Source organism: Sclerotinia sclerotiorum, genomic scaffold (genome assembly GCF_000146945.2).
Source record: "Sclerotinia sclerotiorum 1980 UF-70 scaffold_17 genomic scaffold, whole genome shotgun sequence".
In the NCBI taxonomy this organism is placed as follows: domain Eukaryota; kingdom Fungi; phylum Ascomycota; class Leotiomycetes; order Helotiales; family Sclerotiniaceae; genus Sclerotinia; species Sclerotinia sclerotiorum.
This window is the reverse complement of record NW_001820819.1, coordinates 982,199-1,000,361: the sequence shown is the minus strand read 5'-3', so window position 1 is coordinate 1,000,361 and position 18,163 is coordinate 982,199. Positions and strand designations below refer to the sequence as shown.

At 42.8% G+C, this 18,163-nt stretch overlaps 8 protein-coding genes across 8 annotated transcripts; 4 read left to right on the top strand and 4 right to left on the bottom strand.

The window, feature by feature from the left end:
• Positions 1 to 904: 904 nt before the first annotated feature.
• On the top strand, positions 905 to 2,035 carry SS1G_11321 (hypothetical protein; the record flags this gene model as incomplete). The annotated part of the gene is made up of 1 exon (XM_001588028.1): positions 905 to 2,035. The coding sequence occupies one exon, from the start codon at positions 905 to 907 to the stop codon at positions 2,033 to 2,035; it is 1,131 nt and encodes a 376-aa protein (XP_001588078.1).
• A 1,691-nt stretch (positions 2,036 to 3,726) lies between these two features.
• SS1G_11320 (hypothetical protein) lies at positions 3,727 to 4,779 on the bottom strand (the record flags this gene model as incomplete). The annotated part of the gene is made up of 1 exon (XM_001588027.1): positions 3,727 to 4,779. The coding sequence occupies one exon, from the start codon at positions 4,777 to 4,779 to the stop codon at positions 3,727 to 3,729; it is 1,053 nt and encodes a 350-aa protein (XP_001588077.1).
• Positions 4,780 to 5,495: 716 nt separating this feature from the next.
• Positions 5,496 to 5,762, bottom strand: SS1G_11319 (predicted protein; the record flags this gene model as incomplete). The annotated part of the gene is made up of 2 exons (XM_001588026.1): positions 5,496 to 5,517; positions 5,635 to 5,762. 2 exons carry the CDS (start codon positions 5,760 to 5,762, stop codon positions 5,496 to 5,498), a joined length of 150 nt encoding a protein of 49 aa, XP_001588076.1.
• Positions 5,763 to 6,269: 507 nt separating this feature from the next.
• Positions 6,270 to 8,479, bottom strand: SS1G_11318 (hypothetical protein; the record flags this gene model as incomplete). The annotated part of the gene is made up of 3 exons (XM_001588025.1): positions 6,270 to 7,709; positions 7,832 to 7,890; positions 8,281 to 8,479. 3 exons carry the CDS (start codon positions 8,477 to 8,479, stop codon positions 6,270 to 6,272), a joined length of 1,698 nt encoding a protein of 565 aa, XP_001588075.1.
• A 724-nt stretch (positions 8,480 to 9,203) lies between these two features.
• Positions 9,204 to 9,741, bottom strand: SS1G_11317 (predicted protein; the record flags this gene model as incomplete). The annotated part of the gene is made up of 4 exons (XM_001588024.1): positions 9,204 to 9,294; positions 9,324 to 9,359; positions 9,448 to 9,533; positions 9,676 to 9,741. The coding sequence occupies 4 exons, from the start codon at positions 9,739 to 9,741 to the stop codon at positions 9,204 to 9,206; spliced, it is 279 nt and encodes a 92-aa protein (XP_001588074.1).
• Positions 9,742 to 10,537: 796 nt separating this feature from the next.
• Positions 10,538 to 12,912, top strand: SS1G_11316 (hypothetical protein; the record flags this gene model as incomplete). The annotated part of the gene is made up of 4 exons (XM_001588023.1): positions 10,538 to 11,201; positions 11,281 to 11,726; positions 11,795 to 11,941; positions 11,992 to 12,912. 4 exons carry the CDS (start codon positions 10,538 to 10,540, stop codon positions 12,910 to 12,912), a joined length of 2,178 nt encoding a protein of 725 aa, XP_001588073.1.
• A 575-nt stretch (positions 12,913 to 13,487) lies between these two features.
• Positions 13,488 to 15,605, top strand: SS1G_11315 (hypothetical protein; the record flags this gene model as incomplete). The annotated part of the gene is made up of 1 exon (XM_001588022.1): positions 13,488 to 15,605. The coding sequence occupies one exon, from the start codon at positions 13,488 to 13,490 to the stop codon at positions 15,603 to 15,605; it is 2,118 nt and encodes a 705-aa protein (XP_001588072.1).
• Positions 15,606 to 16,926: 1,321 nt separating this feature from the next.
• Positions 16,927 to 18,081, top strand: SS1G_11314 (hypothetical protein; the record flags this gene model as incomplete). Its single annotated transcript, XM_001588021.1, has 2 exons — positions 16,927 to 17,766; positions 17,809 to 18,081. The coding sequence occupies 2 exons, from the start codon at positions 16,927 to 16,929 to the stop codon at positions 18,079 to 18,081; spliced, it is 1,113 nt and encodes a 370-aa protein (XP_001588071.1).
• Between the last annotated feature and the right edge of the window lie 82 nt (positions 18,082 to 18,163).

The following is an 18,163-nucleotide window of genomic DNA, read 5'->3' as shown; positions in this document are numbered from 1 at the left end:
ACAAACCATTGCAAATACTATCGAAGAGAAAAGGGAAACCTTCGCCAACAACCTACTGACAAACCTAGCCGAGGTTGACGACATCCCGTTCGATACCCCTACAGCCCCAAGCAGATCTATCATCTTCCCTGATATAGTTATACAAGATATAGAGCTGGCCATTTTAAAAGCAGGGAACACAGCACCTGGCGTAGACGAAATCCCAACAAAAATCCTACAAGTCGTATGGCTACAGATAAAAGAAGTAACCCTATCCCTTTTCAAAGGCTATCTATATTTAGGACACCACCCAAAATGCTTCCGATTAGCTACCATCATAATCATCCCTAAACCCAACAAATCAGATTATACCAACCCAAGATCATATCGACCAATTGCCTTGCTCTTAGTCCTAGGCAAAGGCCTCGAAAGACTCATTGCGAAGAAGGTATCATGGCTTGCTCTAAACTATCAAGTCCTAGCGAACCAGTAGTTTGGAGCTCTACCCTTGCGATCCTTAGTGGATTTCACCACTTGCGTTACATACGACATTGAGGCATCCTTAAAACAAGGATTAAAGACCACCCTGCTCATAATGGATGTAAAAGGTGCTTTTGATGCAGTGCTACTAGGAAGACTAGTAAATCGCCTTCGGGAACAAGGATGGCCAAACAACCTGGTTAGATAGGTTCAGTCCTTCGCCACTAATCGATCCATCAAGATCCGACTAGACGGCGAGACTGGCCCGGAAACAAAGCTAGAATGCGGTCTTCCTCAAGGTTCACCGATCTCCCCGATCTTGTTCATACTCTACATCGCGCCTCTCTTCTGGATGGGCAAACCACAGAGCAGATTCGGATATGCAGACGATATCGCGATACTAGCGACATCAAACTCACTACAGACAAACTGCGATTCTCTAAAAATGGATATGCAAGAAACTCTCGAATGGGGAAAAACCGAAGGTATCACTTTTGACCCCAAGAAATCTGAGCTTATATACTTCTATAAAGGATATCGAACACTAACGGATACCCCTGCAATACACACCGGATCTATGAATATAGAGGTCAAACCTGGCCCGCTCAAATGGCTCGGAGTCCACTTCGATAGGAAACTATGCTTCAAACCACATGTCCAGATCCTCGCAGCCAAAGCCCTCAAGGGAGCCAACACACTAAGATCCCTCAGCAATACACACCGAGGGATACCCCCATATCTCACCAGGAAAGTGGCTGAAGCCTGCATACTCAAAAAGTGCTATTTCGCCTCGGAAACGTGGTGGCCAGGCCGAATCAGAACAAAGAAGAATGCCCTAAACAACCCGATCTCGATCTCAAATGTAGTGGACAGCCATCTAAGCTTACTCAACAAAGTGGTAATCACCTGTACAAAAGCAATCCTCCCAGTATACAAAACCACAAACACAACAGTACTCTACGAGGAAGCCAAACTCAGACCATCCGAGATCGAGCTAAACCTGATTTCACAATTATATGCGGCACGAACCACCAGACTAGACCTTTACCATCCTCTCAGGATCAGAGCAGAGAACATAACCAAAGCCAAAGAATATAACCGCACCCCAGATACAAGATTCGCAAGGCTCATCACAGCATTACCGGAGACTGAACACATAAACCCCTTGGCCTTCCCACCCTGGGAAATCAGAGAGTCGAGGGCAGAGGCCGAGGCCCGCATCAATGGTCCGATGGGCAGAACGAAGGCACAAGCAGCCGAAGACTTCAAAGCCTTCCACGCCAAGATCCCAAGAAGCGATATACAAATCTTCTCGGATGGCTCAAAAAGTGAAAGCAAGGATGGCGCAACTGGGGGCGGATTCGTAATCTCACAATTCGATATTCAGATAGCACACCATTCTTTCTCATTAGGCACAAATGCAGAAGTGTTCGATGCAGAAGCCACAGCCGCAGTAGCAGGGGCAGCAAAAGCCCTCACTCTAGCATCAACCAAACTGGCCACAGATCTCTGGATCTTCTTAGACAACCACGAGGCTGCTCTCCGATTAGGATCCCACTTCAATAGTTCCTCATAGAGAGTCTTTGAAGACTTTCTGAAGCTCACACAAGCTTGGGCTGTTAGACCAAGGCTCCCACACACCTCCCCCGGGAAAATCCGCGTCCGATGGGTCCCAAGGCACCTGGATATCCCTGGCAACGAAATAGCTGACAAAGCCGCTAAGGAAGGAACAAAACTCCCCTTTCCCCTCAACCCGATCTGTACGCTAGCATCCCTAAAAAGAATGATCAGAACAAGGGCCAACAAAGCAGACGAACAATTATGGAATACAGTCAGCCCACAATACTACAAAGATCTCCAATTCAACCACACTTCTAATACAGACACCCTCTCTCTGAAGAGAGCCACACTCCACCATATTCTCGCTATCAGATCATAGCATAGCGACTTCGCAGTATACCATGAACACTTCAATCACACTACAGCCCACATCCATTGCTCGTACGATAAAAGGAAAACTTCATTACACTTTTTCTTTTGCAAAAAAGGAAAAGCCTTCAAAGCGCTCACAAAGAGCCCCCCCTCCGAAGCTATCCCCTGGCTTCTAAGAAATCCCACCGGTATAGCCAAACTAGCCGAATGGCTAGAATACACCAAGTTCTACACAAAAATCTGCCTATGGCACACAGGTGCAAAATAAAAAATAAAAAATAAAAAAAACTTTCTTTCTTTCATTGGATTCAAACGGAGTTAACAGGTCTCTAAGGCTGCTTTTCCTTCCTCTTCTCTCCTCTCTTTCATCTTTCCCTTTTCTTTCATTAAAAAAAAAAAAAAAAAAACAAGCATGCATACGAACAACCAAAACAAGTACGAGGAGACAGGGAGAGAGATCAAGAGGTAGTGATCTAGTGGACGAGGATGACCACAATTACAACCCCAAAAGGCCTACCGGCCCAAACCCCCCCTGCGAAGGCAATCATGTAAACCCTGCCCTAGCCCCCTTTAAATTGTATAAAAATACTCCCCCTAGCTAGCTAGTAAACCACTCAGAGGCTTCTCCTCTGAGCGTCATTTGTCCAAAACTGGAATAGATGGCTAAGGTTATCACGCGCCAAGGCGCGTGGGCCTACGGCCTATGACGATAAACACAATCAATCAATCAATCAATTCTATGCCGCGTCACATGACTAAACCAAGGTAACCTCTACTATTAGTTACGAATTACATATCATTATTGTCATTACTTTAAGTCCCTGCTTGACGCCTAGTTATAAACCACCTCGAGAGCCTAGAGCACTTCCACGTGATCTAGACGGCAAACCTCGTAACATAACTCCAATTAAAAATGGTTTAAAAAAAAGTATTAGACTTACTAATCAATAGAGTATTATAATAATCCGAAAACAGTACGAGACTTATTAAAAATATCTCGGAATCCTAACATTAATTATCAATACAATTCTCCAGTCAAACTCGAAACATCTACATACTTATACTGCGTTATGATAAATCCGGACTCAACACTACCAACCCTGGCTAAGTGAGCGTGTATGGAGATAATTATGTATCCTACATGAGTGAAATTAACTCCTGTACGGCCTTTTCAATTAAAATCCTTGCAACCTATCATTATCCATTAAACAACAAAAGGCCACCAGGTATAATGACTGATGGCATCTAATCCAAAACTATATAAATCTATTCCACTGACCTTTCCTTCCTCGATTCAGTGTTCCGAAACCAACAATCAAATGCCGTTGATTTCCATCACAAGACTGTACACCCTCCTTCCCAGCCTTCCTCTTCCCCTTCTTTAACATATTCCTTCCACAAGGCTCCTACACCGACTCCATTCACAACACATCCCCTCAACCACCTTCCCCCACGCTCAAGATCATCACAATTCAACACTTCAATTCCACTTTCCACCAACACCCTCCACCATTCCTCATCATCTGGCGTTCCCCAATATCTAGGTATTAATCCTCTTTCCCTGACCTCTCTACATTCCTTCCTTATACTCTTTACTTGTTCTTTTGTAGGCCCTTTGGATTTAGAGAATCGACCAATGGAAGTGGAAATATTAGCGGATACGTAAAGTGAATTATATGGATTTTGAGAAGGGAGGAAGTTGAAGAATCGAGCATCTTTGAAAATATAGACGCGTTCATATGCGCATATCAATTCGAAATCGGCATCGCCAGTCCCGACGATGGTTAAAGGACCGGGAACTAGTTTTTCATTGAGGGTATCGTAGTAGGTGAGGAAACCTGCGGTTCGTAGGGGTTCTAAGAGGGAATGAAGAATGGGAATTCCATCGTGCCCGGATGAAACGGTTTTGTAGTCGATTGTTAAATGTAATGGTAGATACGGGTTCTCATTCCAGACTCCTACTCTCTGAGTCGGGTTTCCTGCAGCTTTATTCTGTTGTATCAAAATCTCAAGGAGTGGATTTAAATAAAGAGCTGAGAGCGTCCTTGTGAGGTGAAGTTCTGAGGTTTCGTGGCCGACGAGGAGATCATTTTCGGGAATTGGAACTTCTGGTGACGAGAAATATGAAAATAGCGAAGCAGGGAAGTAAGATGAAGAGTAATAAGAAGGAGTGAAGCAATCGGCTTCGATGGCTATACAGCCGGCCGCGAGAGCGGTATATAGGGAGATGGGTTGATGCTCATCGTTGTGGGACCAGCAATTTATTGGGATTATGGAGGTGGTGAAATTGGGATGCCAGTATGAATCAGGAGATGGGAATGCTCCGGTAGAAATTATTTTTCGAATACCCGGTTGAGAGTCTTGCTCGTGTTCTGGGACAGAAGCCATTTTTTATGCTTGGCTAATTGGGAGCTAAGGAAACTGGAAGTGGAATGAGTATAAGAATCAACACATCGGGGGAGTTATTATGGAAAAGAACGTAAGATCTTACATTTAGGAAGTTAATACTTGAAAATGCAAAATCTACCAAAATTTAGATGACCGAAGATTAAATTGCTTAATGCTGATCCGAAACGGTGAACTTGTATCGGCTCTCAAGATTGAAATTTGTATGATCAATAATAATCGGAAGAACGAATACCAAAATGTTTTTTCCGTTCGATCAACGTATATACCGATTGAAAATGAAAGTAAAGAAGCATAGATTGAAAAACTCTTTTCAAGGTAAAGTAATATACGAACTATGCAAACTTAGTTCCCCTATCCCAATGTTCCCGTCTTTAAGTTTGTGCGCGAGCCCAGAAGCGTAAGCACAGATGTGTGTTTATTCAAGAACTTCCCATACGGACAGATCATGAAGTCTCGTAACCAATCAAGAACGCGATTGGTATATAAAGATATAAAGTCGGTCAGTACCTGCATCAACCAAAAAGTCAAGCTACATTTATCCAATCCCTTCCATGCACAAGAAAGCAACGAGGTAAAGACGGGAAGCAATGAAATATGTCATTGAAAATCTAACCGGAAGCACACCATACTTGTGGGTACCACAGCTAAACTAATAATAGTAGCAGCAGATTTTGTTGCCTTCCGAGATTTCCGATTTACTTGACCTTGTTCATCATACTAAGAAATACATAAGCAAGTAACTACTGCCATCTACGTAATGTAGAAGAAAAGTAGTAATTCAAATCGATGTTTGATTTTTTAGTGATTGGATTTCACTAATATGGATGCCCGTACCGCAAAGATTGATTTGGATCCAAGCCATACTCCGTATATGCAACGCAAACATTATGCAAGGCACGGAGTACGGTACTCGGTCCTTGGATATTGACCGTCTTTTTGCAGCGGATATCCGTACAAATCATTTTCTGCGATGGCCGGGGAATAGTGGAGAAATATTGCATTTCCTAGAACAAAATTGCGGAGTAATTATTGTTGGGAAACCAGCCTTAAAGCCTCAAATGAAGTGTGAAAGGCGGGGAACAAGCGAAGAAGTTGTGCTCATGGGGAAATGTTTGATGATCTTAATACCGCTGCGTTGAGTTGTAGTGATTAAAGAAGAATAGAATAAGGAACACATTGAGCCGAAATCGCCAGACGAGAGAAAGAAATGATTGAAATCCTCCTTGGAGTCCTCCGTGGAGTCCTCTTCCGTGACTCGTCGCGATGAAAAGCATGAAAGTCCCGTCATGGTGCACCTTAAAATGTTGAATTATTATGAATATTTCTTCCCAAATGTATTTTAAACCAACACACATCTTCAAGTAGTTCCTCATCACCAAATCATTAAATATTTCCAGAAAATCCAAATGCCACTTGTGACGCAAACCTCCGTTTCTCATAATTGGTCATTGACCAACCTTCACGACCCCTTAATAACCAACCTTAAACGCAATAGCCCCACTTACCGTCTCAAACCCCACACTATTCCCATCATTATCTCTCTCCACTCCTTTCCTAGCTTTAATCCACTTGTGACCCCATCCATTATTCCTCTCCACAATCTCTATCCCTTTGCCTTCTACTTTTATTCTTCCCGAGATTGTTTTCGATTTGATATTGCCGACCCAGGATGAGGGATAGTATGATTCTATATGTCCGGATGTGGTTCTGTGTGTTGAGTGAAATGTACGGAGTTGACTGTTGAATGGCTGTATAGAGGATGAAGTTGATAAGGTAATGATACCGGGAGCGTATGTAGAGTATTTGTCAATTGCCGTGGAGTTAAGTGGACCATCATGAATGTTACCAATAGTGGGAGGTAAGATAAATAGAGGATCAAGTAATGTTATATGCGTGGTTCCACTAATCGAACGAGTAGAAAACTCATTTCTCGTCTCATCATCATTTGAAGTTGCTGGTAAAACAGGTCTCACCACAATTTGAATACTGCTAGAAGTTGTTTTGAAAACCCCCGTAGAACCGACGAAGAAATCACCTCGGATAGTCCCAGAAACGGATCCTAAACGTGTAATATACTCTCGGGGGTAGGTGGCTTCTGGTGATTTGACGGGCGATGATACTTCAATTCTACCTGAAGAGGTATTAATATCTAGAGTAGCAGGAGCGGGAGCCGATTCGAGAACGGGTTTTGGGGATATTTTGATTTCTATAGCTCCGGAATGGGATGATAGGTTTAGAAGGTCATACAGAGGATAAGAACCCTCCATTTTACCTGAAACAGTTTCGACAACAATGCGGCGAGAATCAAATTCGAAGTTTGCTTGTGGTTGAGCTTCAACTGCGTTGATGGATGGAACATCCTTTGACGAAGTTGTGTATTTGGGAAATTTAATGTGTCCTGAAACCGTCTTCAACTGGGTGTATTTGACAACCTTAATCTTAACATCATCGAACAATTGGATTGATAGCGTTACCAAGTCAAAAAACACGTTTGTTATCTTCGAATCCTCTGGTATCCAAGCAGTAATCTCAAGTGAGATGCAAGGGTTCTCATTTGTCGCTATGTAGGCAAAGTGTGGTGTGCTGACTTTTAGCGACCCATCATCCTCATTTAGGGTCTTTAGGACAGACAGCTCGGGGTGGCTCAGTTTAACGTCAATTGTGAAATATGCTTTTTTCTTCTTTGAATTTCTCGGTAGAGGTCGAATGCGAACTTCCCCTGCGGTTTGGACTTCCCGCCCGTAATGGGGTCTATCTTGTTGATAGAAGTCTTGACGTACTATTAATCCAGCGCCATGTGGAATCTCGAATGTAGTTTGATCCGAATCGGATACGTGCTGACAGTGCGAACTACCATCATGGACGAGGCTGGAAGATTTAGGTCCTCCGCCCATATTTGCCTTGGAATCCTTGCAAAATTATTAGCGTCGGTATTAGAAATAACACATGAGGATATAAATGAAACGTCAGGTATGCAATTGCATCTACATGTCTGCAAGGCACTTTCACTTCATCAGGGAGGCAAACTTACTGAGCTTATAAAAGCCGCACTCAATATACTAGCAATTATCGCAATAACTATTCCCACTCCTAGAACTTTTGTTATCATTTCTCGTCGAAAAGAAAGCCTTTTTGGTGTTCGAAATAGCCAAAGGGGAGTTCTCTCGTTCATTTCAGAGTTAGCAACTGGTCCTCCCGTATTCTGAGACTCTCCGTGTCGACTTGCTTCGAGTCGAGATTGTGGGAATGTATTGTAGTTCGTGGGAATATGTTGCCCTTGTGCCGACACACCACAAGATTCTGCTGAAGCTACATAAGTTGGTGGAGGTTGATTGAATGAAAGTTGATGTCCAGAGAATGTGTTGTCTCGTCTGCGATATGACGATGCAAGAGGCGAATCAAATTGAGCTCGAGAATTCTCAGTTGCATGAGCTGACGCGTTGGTGTGCGACGACATCTGCGGCGTCGAAGAGATATTACTGCCTTTCGTAGACCCCTCGATTGCCTCTTGGGCTTTCGGGTTATCATCCTGTGAGTGTGTTGGATCCGGAATCATTTTTTGAGGAATTTGATTCGAATTGAAATAACCGTCGGTTGGGCTCAGCTCATTACTATTGTCTTCATCCCAACTGTTTCTTGAATCATTTCCTTGGTTGTGTAGGTTATCGGCGTCAGGCATCGCTGCGTTACGGCGAATCATCATCACCAATCTTGAAAGTGGGTGTCCGAGAAGGCATCAAGAGGAAACTGAATTCAATTAATCAATTGCATGTGCAATGGTGTAAGCGTTAACCTAAGATAAAGACGAAGCAGGTGGAATGTATGTCGTCGTAGTCAAGTGCGTAAGCAGGATAGAGGAGATAAGCCCATTGCCCCTCGGCCTCATCGTATAGAGGGGTTGATCTCCATGTATATGGGCTGCAACCTAAAATCGACAGTTTTGTCCATAATTCTAAACAAAATTATGGCGAAATGACGGATGAATTTCTTTTATCGAAGAAGAGAAAAGATTGATTGGGCAGTAAAGAACATAACCCAACTTTTTGGAGCTCTTGATATCAATGTGATGCGATAGAGAAGGTTAATCTTAAGGCTTAAGCTTCTTGAAAAGGAAGGTAAAAGGTTAGGATGACTCAGCAACTCGTGTTAGGACGCCGACAGAATGTTTTTCTTCCCTGAGTCACGGTCATTACGACAGAACAACAACAGACACTAGCAAGAAGTGGAAGATGACTCAGATCGAGCAGTAAAATTTATTCGTTTACAAAAATTCTTCGGATATTATTTTGGTTGAAAGAGACGGCTGGGAAAGAAAGCGACCATCACAAGCGTTTGAGGGTAATGGGTTAAATCTAAAAGGTCCGGATAGTTTCCAACTTGATACTATGAAGGAATTTTTCATTTCAACAGCCAAGCTGCGAGACCGTTGTCCTAGCCCTAAAATCAGCCATGACTTGTTCACCCAGCGCCTCGCGACATGACACGTTTCGGTGGCTTGACGGCTTAGTATGGCTTCAATTTACCTATCGTCAACGCGCGCTTTCTTGATTTTTGGGCGGCTATATTCTAAGAGCAGAGCATTTTTTAGTCGCTCAAATTCTCATATTAGTTTTAAAAGCTGTCAATGGTCTTCTAAAAACAGCATACAAGTTATATGTAGCACGCCGAGTCTTTGGGGTCCAGAGTTGGATTTGCTTTTGAACCTCATTCCTGCCCCTATCATATTCATCCCGCTACACGTACACACCGTAGTAGTGCTGACATGCTGACGGGTTCTATTTACTTATCGTGGAAGTACCCGAGACAGGCTGTAACAATAATTCGCTCCTCCATACCATCCTTCAGTGTAGTACACAGTACTGCTCTTGGGCTGACACAAAAAGTCTTAAATAGATTGACACGACATCTGAAGAGCCTCGAGGTGTGAATAAGCTTAGTCATTTGTATTAAAAGTGGGATGCTTACCCTTTATTGTTGATCAAATACCGGGAACCCTGAGATATGGAACCAATCACATAGGACATCTCATTCCTCACGCTGTGCAAAATTAATTACGCTTAATAATCCATGTTCAAAATTAATGCTCCCCTGATATAACATAGCCCTGCATTATCAGCCGCAAACTGAATCTTCACTGTATTTCATGACAATAAACCTTATGTATAAATTCTTCCCCCCCCCCAACTGATGAGAGTCACGAGGTAGCGCCGGTCTTTCACTTTCATCAATTTTCCTCTTCTTAGCTACTGTACCATGCGTTTTTCCCATTGTGTTGAAGTGTTATTTTTCCTTTATGTTAATGGGGGCGTGTACGCCAGTCTAACATCTGCAACGACTGCGACGCTGAGTGCTAGGAACCCCGCTTCGACGGCCTGTGGTGATATCGTTAATAATGAAGGTATAAAGAATACGACAGCCACCGAGTTTCTCAACTGATGGAATAATAGACACTGTTATATTCAATGCAAGTCTAGCATTTGAATGCCTCACTAGTGTCCCGTTCAATCCTGCTGTCGCCTCCCGTTTTATATCATATTATAATGACACTCTCCAATTCCAGAGTACATTGACCTATCTGAGAAACCCGCCCACAAGTTATCAGCAACCAGCCGTGGACCTTTTAGCGGGACTGAAGCGAATTCAAACCGCAATAGACGAAGGAATTTTTTCAAATCAATACGAGTTTGAATCTACTCTGCAGACTCTGATTTACGCTGCGCATGACGGCCATGTCGACATGTTAGCAGGAGCTTTGTCAGCATTTAGTTTCGCTAGCCCAAGGGATGTGGTATCACTATCATTAGATGGCCAGAAAATTCCGAAGATCTATCTAGCCGATGATCTCTTCGACAGTGAATATTTCACAATTTTCCAGCCTTCAGCAATCAAGTCAATCAATGGTAGAGATGCCACCGCTTATCTTTCGGATTTCGCATCGGTAAATTCGGCGGGCACACTTGAGCCTCATGCAGATTGGAACCAGTTGATGCTAAGTGCAGCTCAAGATATTCAAGGATTCTTCAATGTATTCAGTGGCGGTGCGACATTTTACCCTGGTGATGATATCACTTTCGTTCTGGAAAATGGGACATCTTGGACTGAGAATTTTTTGGCGGTCTACGATAGCCCAGGTCCAACTGGTCCTCTTCAAACTGGGGGTGACTTTTACAATTTCTTCGTTTTAGGATTCTACCCTGCATCATACGATCCAGATGAGTCAGAAGATGATTCTGATGATGATTCGAGTGATGACTCTTCTATTTTATCTGCGACTGCTTCATCCACGGCCGCCGTTTCTTCGATAAGTCCAACACCGACAGGATGGGTCAATGATGCCTACCCTGGTATACCAGATGTTGCACAAGAAGGCCTTGGAACATTTGGCGATGGAGTTGTTTCTGGTATGTGATCCAAGGTTCTGCCAGCTCGGTGTCCTTTATCCTCACTTCAATATCCATATGGTTACTAATGGAAGAACAGGCTATTTCCTCGATTCTACATCTGTTTCTGTTCTAAGTATTCCAAGCTTCGATGTTGATGGGGACGCGGTCTATAGCTTTCAGCAAACCATCACCAAATTTATAAATCAGACAAAAGCAGCCGGTCTCAAGAAGGTTGTGATTGACCTTCAGCAGAATTATGGTGGACAATCCTTGCTCGCTATTGATACATTCAAACAATTCTTTCCGAATATTGACCCTTTTGCTGGCTCTCGCATGAGAGCCCATGCCGCCGCTGATGTTCTTGGCAAGACTTTCACATCGTACTGGGATAGTCTGGCGGAAGATGATGAGACAAAATATGCCTTGGCCACTGATGAATGGGTAATTACTGATCGGATCAATGCGGACACTAATCGCAACTTCACTAATTGGGGTGAATTTTTCGGACCTAATCTATACAATGGTGATAACTTCACTAACATTGTACGTTTATGTTCACCTTAATTACTAATACTTTCTCTCCAAAGGGCACAGCTAACGAGAATCGATAGGAACGATACAACCTATCTAGTGCTATTATTGATGCCTCGGGCACCGGCCTAGATATCAACGATGATCCTTTTGCAGTCTACGGCTATGATGCAAATCCTGCACCATCTGGAGCTCGGCCACCATTTGCAGCGGAAGATATCATTATTGTAAGTGACCTTCTCAAATGATCTATGGTTTCACAATCTAATCATGGTAGTTATCGGACGGTATTTGTCACTCGTCTTGTGCTCTTTTGATGGAATTTTTCCGCCATGAAGCAGGTGTGAAAGTTGTTGCGGTGGGTGGAACCCCAACAGCAGGACCGATGCAAGCCCCTTCTGGATCTCGCGGTGCACGCGGCTACGATACTTTTACCCTTGATGCTAACATCGAAATCACTCAACAACTTTTACAAAATCAGAGCTCACCAGATGCGACATTCCTTCCAAATAGGACGGAGCAACTCAGCGTGTTTGTGTATTATGCGGATATTAATCTTCGTGATCAAGTCCGCAAAAATGCGGAAATTCCACTACAATTTGCCTATGAAGCCGCAGATTGTCGCATCTACTATACTCCACAAACCATATATAACTATACCAATCTTTGGCAGTATGCAGCCGATGCCATCTGGAATAACTCTAGTCTGTGCGTCGAGGATTCAACCGGCTATTCTTCCACATCGCAGAACTTACCGAATTTCATTGGTCCATCCGGAAGCCCCAAGACTCCCACCAACATTACCGATTATCTTTCTTCCCTAACCACCTCCCCCATTGCGAATTTCATCCTCCAAGCTCTTAACAATGGTCTCCCAGATGCGAATGAAGGAGCTTCTCGAAATGCCCCCGCATCCGCGAAAGTCATTAAATGTACCAAGGATGCAGATTGTCGAGGTGGGAAACTTTGTGTGAATGTTCCATCCTGCCATGGTGGCGGTGCTGTATCCCAGTGTTTGAGTAAATGTCCCAGAGCAGGCATACTATGTTCTAGGACAGAGACTACTTGTGTACCGCATAGTACAAACGGAAAGTTGGGGAGTCAACATATTTACCATAACATTTGTCTCCCAAATTGTGGAACTAAGAAGAAGTTGAGTTCGATTATCCTTAATGGGTGTGCTGATTGTACTAAGTGATTGAGCTAATGATGGAAATAATGATGGTTAGGGGTTCAGGACTAAGGATTCTTGGGTGGAATGATTAAGAATACTCGGGCATCATGTGTGTTTTCTTGTAGATACCATATTTATACCCTTTTGCTAAAAAGCATTAATGATGCCCTATAAATTATTTAGGGAAAGAAAATATTGAGGATGAGTTTTGGAGCATTCAGATTTCTAGTTGTACAATACTAGCATAATTACATGATTTCGGCAGATTGCCAAGAGAAATCTCATTTGAGCACTTGTTTAAAATCATAAAATTAAATTACAGGAGTAAATAGAGTGATGACTACAGTGATGTGACCACTTCGAGCCATAAGCTCAAGTCTTTTCTTGGCTGTTGGCCACAGGGCTTACCTCATCCTTCCGCACGTCAGCAGTGGGACCTAAAATTCAAGCGCCCTGACTCTGCATGCATCCTTCAATCTTTAAGACACACAGTCGCTCGGCACTATGTATATAACCCCAGACGTCCTGACATGACCAAAATCTCCCCTTAAAGATCCCGATACGAGCCTCTAGAATTATTGCAAACACTGTGATGCATCATGTCACTCACACGTAGCACAATATATCCATACATACTCTCTTCTCCTTTTATACGTCTACTACATCTCGATTCTGGTCCAGGCGAACCAATTCGCGTAACACTTCGAGAAGTAAATCTCGAAACAGCACCCCCATACGATTGTCTCTCTTACACTTGGTCTGATCCACTTTATCATGCTCTTAGCCCAGAAGAGGAGATTCATCGCAGCAATGATAAACGCGAACATCCCATTCTGTGTAATGATCAAATTTTACTGATAACAGAAAACTTATTGTTTGCTTTGATGGAATTTAGCAAACGTAATGGCGAGTATGAAAATGAAAAGGGCGGAAAGTTCAATGCTGAAAATCTCATTTGGATAGATGGTATTTGTGTCAATCAAGACAGCATTGAGGAGAGAAATATGCAGGTTGGTATGATGGGAGACATATATTCGAAATGCTCACAAGTGATTATCTGGCTCGGCGTCGCAGACTTTCATTCTCCATATGCGATTGAAATTATTAATATCCTCTCTGAAATTCCCGAAGAAAGATATAACAAATTGCATATCACTGATCTTGAGGACTGGGATATATATCCAAAAATGGGTATTGAAGAGGTGGAAAGTTGGAAGTGGTTGGAATATGCAGCGTTTCTACAACGCACATGGTTTAGTCGCATATGGGTTGTGCAGGAAGCATTTCTGCCAGGAAAGATCGTGGTAATATGTGGCAGTGATGTTATTCAATGGGCAGATATAACAGCTTGTGCAAAAATTCTCAGGGAAACTGGATTGGGGACATTACTGATGGAGTTATTGGTTGAGACTGTGGATGATGTTGAGGGAACCGTTTACGTCAACAACACTTTGAACAACCAATCAATTTTCCAAAGCATGAGAGACATGGCTACACTGCGAACAGGAGATATTGGAAGAGTGTTAGATCTGGAAAAATTGTTGTATTATTCCAGGTTCTTCGACGCCACTAATCCAAAAGATAAAATTTATGCAGTCCAAGGTATTTGGGGAAAAGTAGGGAAGATAATTCCAAAAGATATGACGCCGAATTATAAAAATTATCCGACGACAGCGAGCGTTTATACGAGAGCGGCATGGGAGATCATATTTGAAACTAAAGATCTCAACATTCTTTCTCTTGTTGAGGATTATACCTTGGGAACTCAAGATCCTAAATCTGTGAGGTTGATGGGGGACCTTCCTTCTTGGGTGCCGGATTTTAACTCGGCATCTAATCCGCAACCTCTGGCTGGAAATCCAAGACCACAGCCGGGAGGTGAGAGATGGAATGCCGCTCGAAGTTTTCAATTTGAAGTACCAGCTCTTCCGCCACTGGAATTGCAATATCTTTTGCCTATCACAGCTTATAAGCTTGATATTATATCTGAATGCGCAGCTACTCAAGCTGAAATCATGGGCAATGATTTCAGATTCACCACTGTGCTAGAACTGCTAGCAAACTATCCAAACAAAGAGTATCCCCACATCGATGATAACACGGAAACATATTTCGAAGCATTCTGGCGAACGATCATTAAGGATACTTTCAGAAAGCTGCCCGCTAAAGAAGATGCACGACACGCTTTCCAGTGTTTTCTTGCGGTACGCGTCTCTGAATTAAGTATCGCATACAACGATGCACTTTTAAATCACACCCTTGACTTGGCCAGCCTCCAGATCACATACGACGACACCAAAAGACTAATCAATGCTTTATCCCAAAAAAACATTAACAGGTCTTTGATACCCACGTGGAAAGATCTAGAGAAATTAATCAAAGTAGCGGCCAACGAAAACCTAGCCGATTCTGAAAAGACAAAATTCGACAAAGATTACAGGGATTTTTATGAGGCCTTCAGAGTAGTGTACGCAGGAAGGAGGATTTTTAGGACACGGAGAGGATATTTGGGAATTGGGGCTCAAACGTTGGATATTGGAAAGGTTGATGAAATTTGGATTGTGGCGGGCTCGAAGGTTCCAATGGTTTTGAGACAGGTGGAGGGAAGTAAGAGTGGCAATAGACGGTTGATCGGGGAGGCGTATGTGCATGGGTTGATGAATGGAGAGCTTTCCGGAGTAGCAAGAGAGAAAATGGAGAGTTTATTTTTGGAATGATGAACTGTCGAGTCCCAGAACTCCTGATTCTAAGCGGCACATTTTTTTAAGGAAATTTCATCAGATTAGATAGTTCTGCTTCTCGTTTCCATATGCATATAAAGCATCAGGGAGAAATTTTTAGAAATACTATTGTCTTCAGTTCCTATATTCATACTGTTAATCTGGATTTTCACAACACTTCCGCAGAATAAGAATGCCTCTATCCCGCTGAACACGTTGGCGGGTTGAGAATTCAGATAAATGAAGCCGATGAAGTAATTTACAGAGTAGTCATCTAATTCTACCTAGTGTGGAAACCAAACAGGCTTCATTTGATGTGATTATGAATTCAGTTAAATTTACAGTCACTGTTGTACACAAGATGTACATATACAGTGTTACGAGGTTTGCCGTCTAGATCACGTGGAAGTGCTCTAGGCTCTCGAGGTAGGTTTATAACTAGGCGTCAAGTAGGGACTTAAAGTAATGACAATAATGCAATTCGTAACTAATAGTAGAGTATACTAAATGATTGATCTTGAGCACGAAGCTCTATACAAAGGAAATTCGTCCTGACTATATAGACCTTCATGCTATGGACCTTCAGGACTCCGAAAGGTCCTAGACCTAAGAATATGTTGGACCTTTATTTTTCGTGCATATTACGGAGGGTCCATCACGTGATTGAATCACGTGGTAGTGGGCTTGTGGAGTCCGACGTAACACATAGGCACGAAGGTCTATATAATCAAGATGGATCCCCTTTGTATAGAGCTTCATGCTCAAGATCAATCATTTAGTATACTCTACTATTAAATTACGAATTACATCATTGCCATTACTTAAGTCCCTGCTTAACGCCTAGTTATAAACCACCTCGAGAGCCTAGAGCACTTCCACATTATCTAGACGGCAAACCTCGTAACATCTTAAGGCAGATAGTGTTTTGCTTTTGCTTTAGCCACCTATAAGAAAGGTTTTGGTATTATCATTTTTGCTGAACTTGCCTCAATGTTGTAAACCCTATGCCATCTCCAAATTCTAGGCATTGATAAGGTTCAGTTGTCCATTGTTTGCTTTTGAAGTATAACAACGTTCTATCCGAGCTTATTACAATTTGAGATCTATGAATGAGAAGTATTTAGCCGAGATCAAGGGTAAGATTGGTGAGATGAGCGTGGTGGGGTAGGACTTGCCGGAATGGCGGGGTTTGCTTCAAATGGTTAGAACCTTGGGGTTCTACCCAAACAAAAATGAACATATTTAACACTCATGATCATTCATTCCTGTCTTAATTCAAATTATTTTCCATACTACCGACGGTCATTACTTATAAACCATGCAGCAACAAGTACACGGATATGTCGATCCTAAATTCACAGAGGTGTCAAATTTCCTTCAAAACTATCTCGAAAGTGGAGAAGAATTAGGTGCGTCTATCGCTGTTAACATCAATGGAGAAACCGTGGTCGATATTTGGGGAGGCTTTAGTACACATGATAAGACCAAGGCATGGGAACGTGACACGATTGTCACTGTCTTCTCTACAACCAAAGCTGTTTGTGCTCTCGCTGCTCTGATACTGGTTGATCGGGGACTTCTCGACATAAACGAAAAGGTCTCTAAATACTGGCCTGAATTCGCTGGTGATGGAAAATCATCCATAGAGATTAGACATATCCTATCGCATACTTCTGGACTGTCAGGCTGGGATGCGCCAATGACGATGGAAGATCTTTTTGACCTCGACCGCAGTGTTGCGAAACTAGCGGAACAAGAACCTTGGTGGACTCCAGGATCAGCTTCTGGTTATCATTTGTACACATATGGTTTCTTAATCGGCCAACTCGTTCAGAAGGTGACTGGGAAAACTCTGAAAGATTTTGTTGCCCAGGAAATTGCCGGGCCATTAGGAGCGGATTTTGAGATTGGAGCATCAGAGAAAAATTGGCACCGAATATCGCCTCTCTTGTTTCCAGTTTTGGACGCAAGCGTCTTTTTTCCTATTGACATGACTTCGATACCAGCAAGAACCTTCAATAATCCTGCGCTGGATCCCTCTCTTGTTGATACTCGAAAGTGGAGAGAGGCTGAAATTGGTTCGGTTAATGGTCATGGTAATGCTCTCTCAATTGCTACTATGCTCAGTCCGATCTCACTTGGAGGTGGAGCAAAGGGAGTACGTTTTCTATCACAGAAGACAATTGACCTTATTTTCCAGGAGCAGTCCAAAGGAATTGACTTGGTCACTGGAATGAACGTTCGTTTTGGTACCGGATTTGCGCTCTCTGGAAAGGACACAGACTTGAAATGGTTACCTGAAGGACGAGTATGTACGTGGGGTGGATATGGTGGCTCCATTGTTATCATGGATCTCGATCGTCATTTAACAATATCATATGCTATGAACAAGATGGATGCTACAGGGGGTCTTGGTTCAGACCGTACAAAAGCGTATGTGAATGCTATATATAGTGCATTTGGTGCACTCTAGAGTCTCTTACCTGCATTGACATCAATGCTTGATGATTTTGGTTTTATATTCCATTTCAATACATGGTTGTCTGATTTATCGT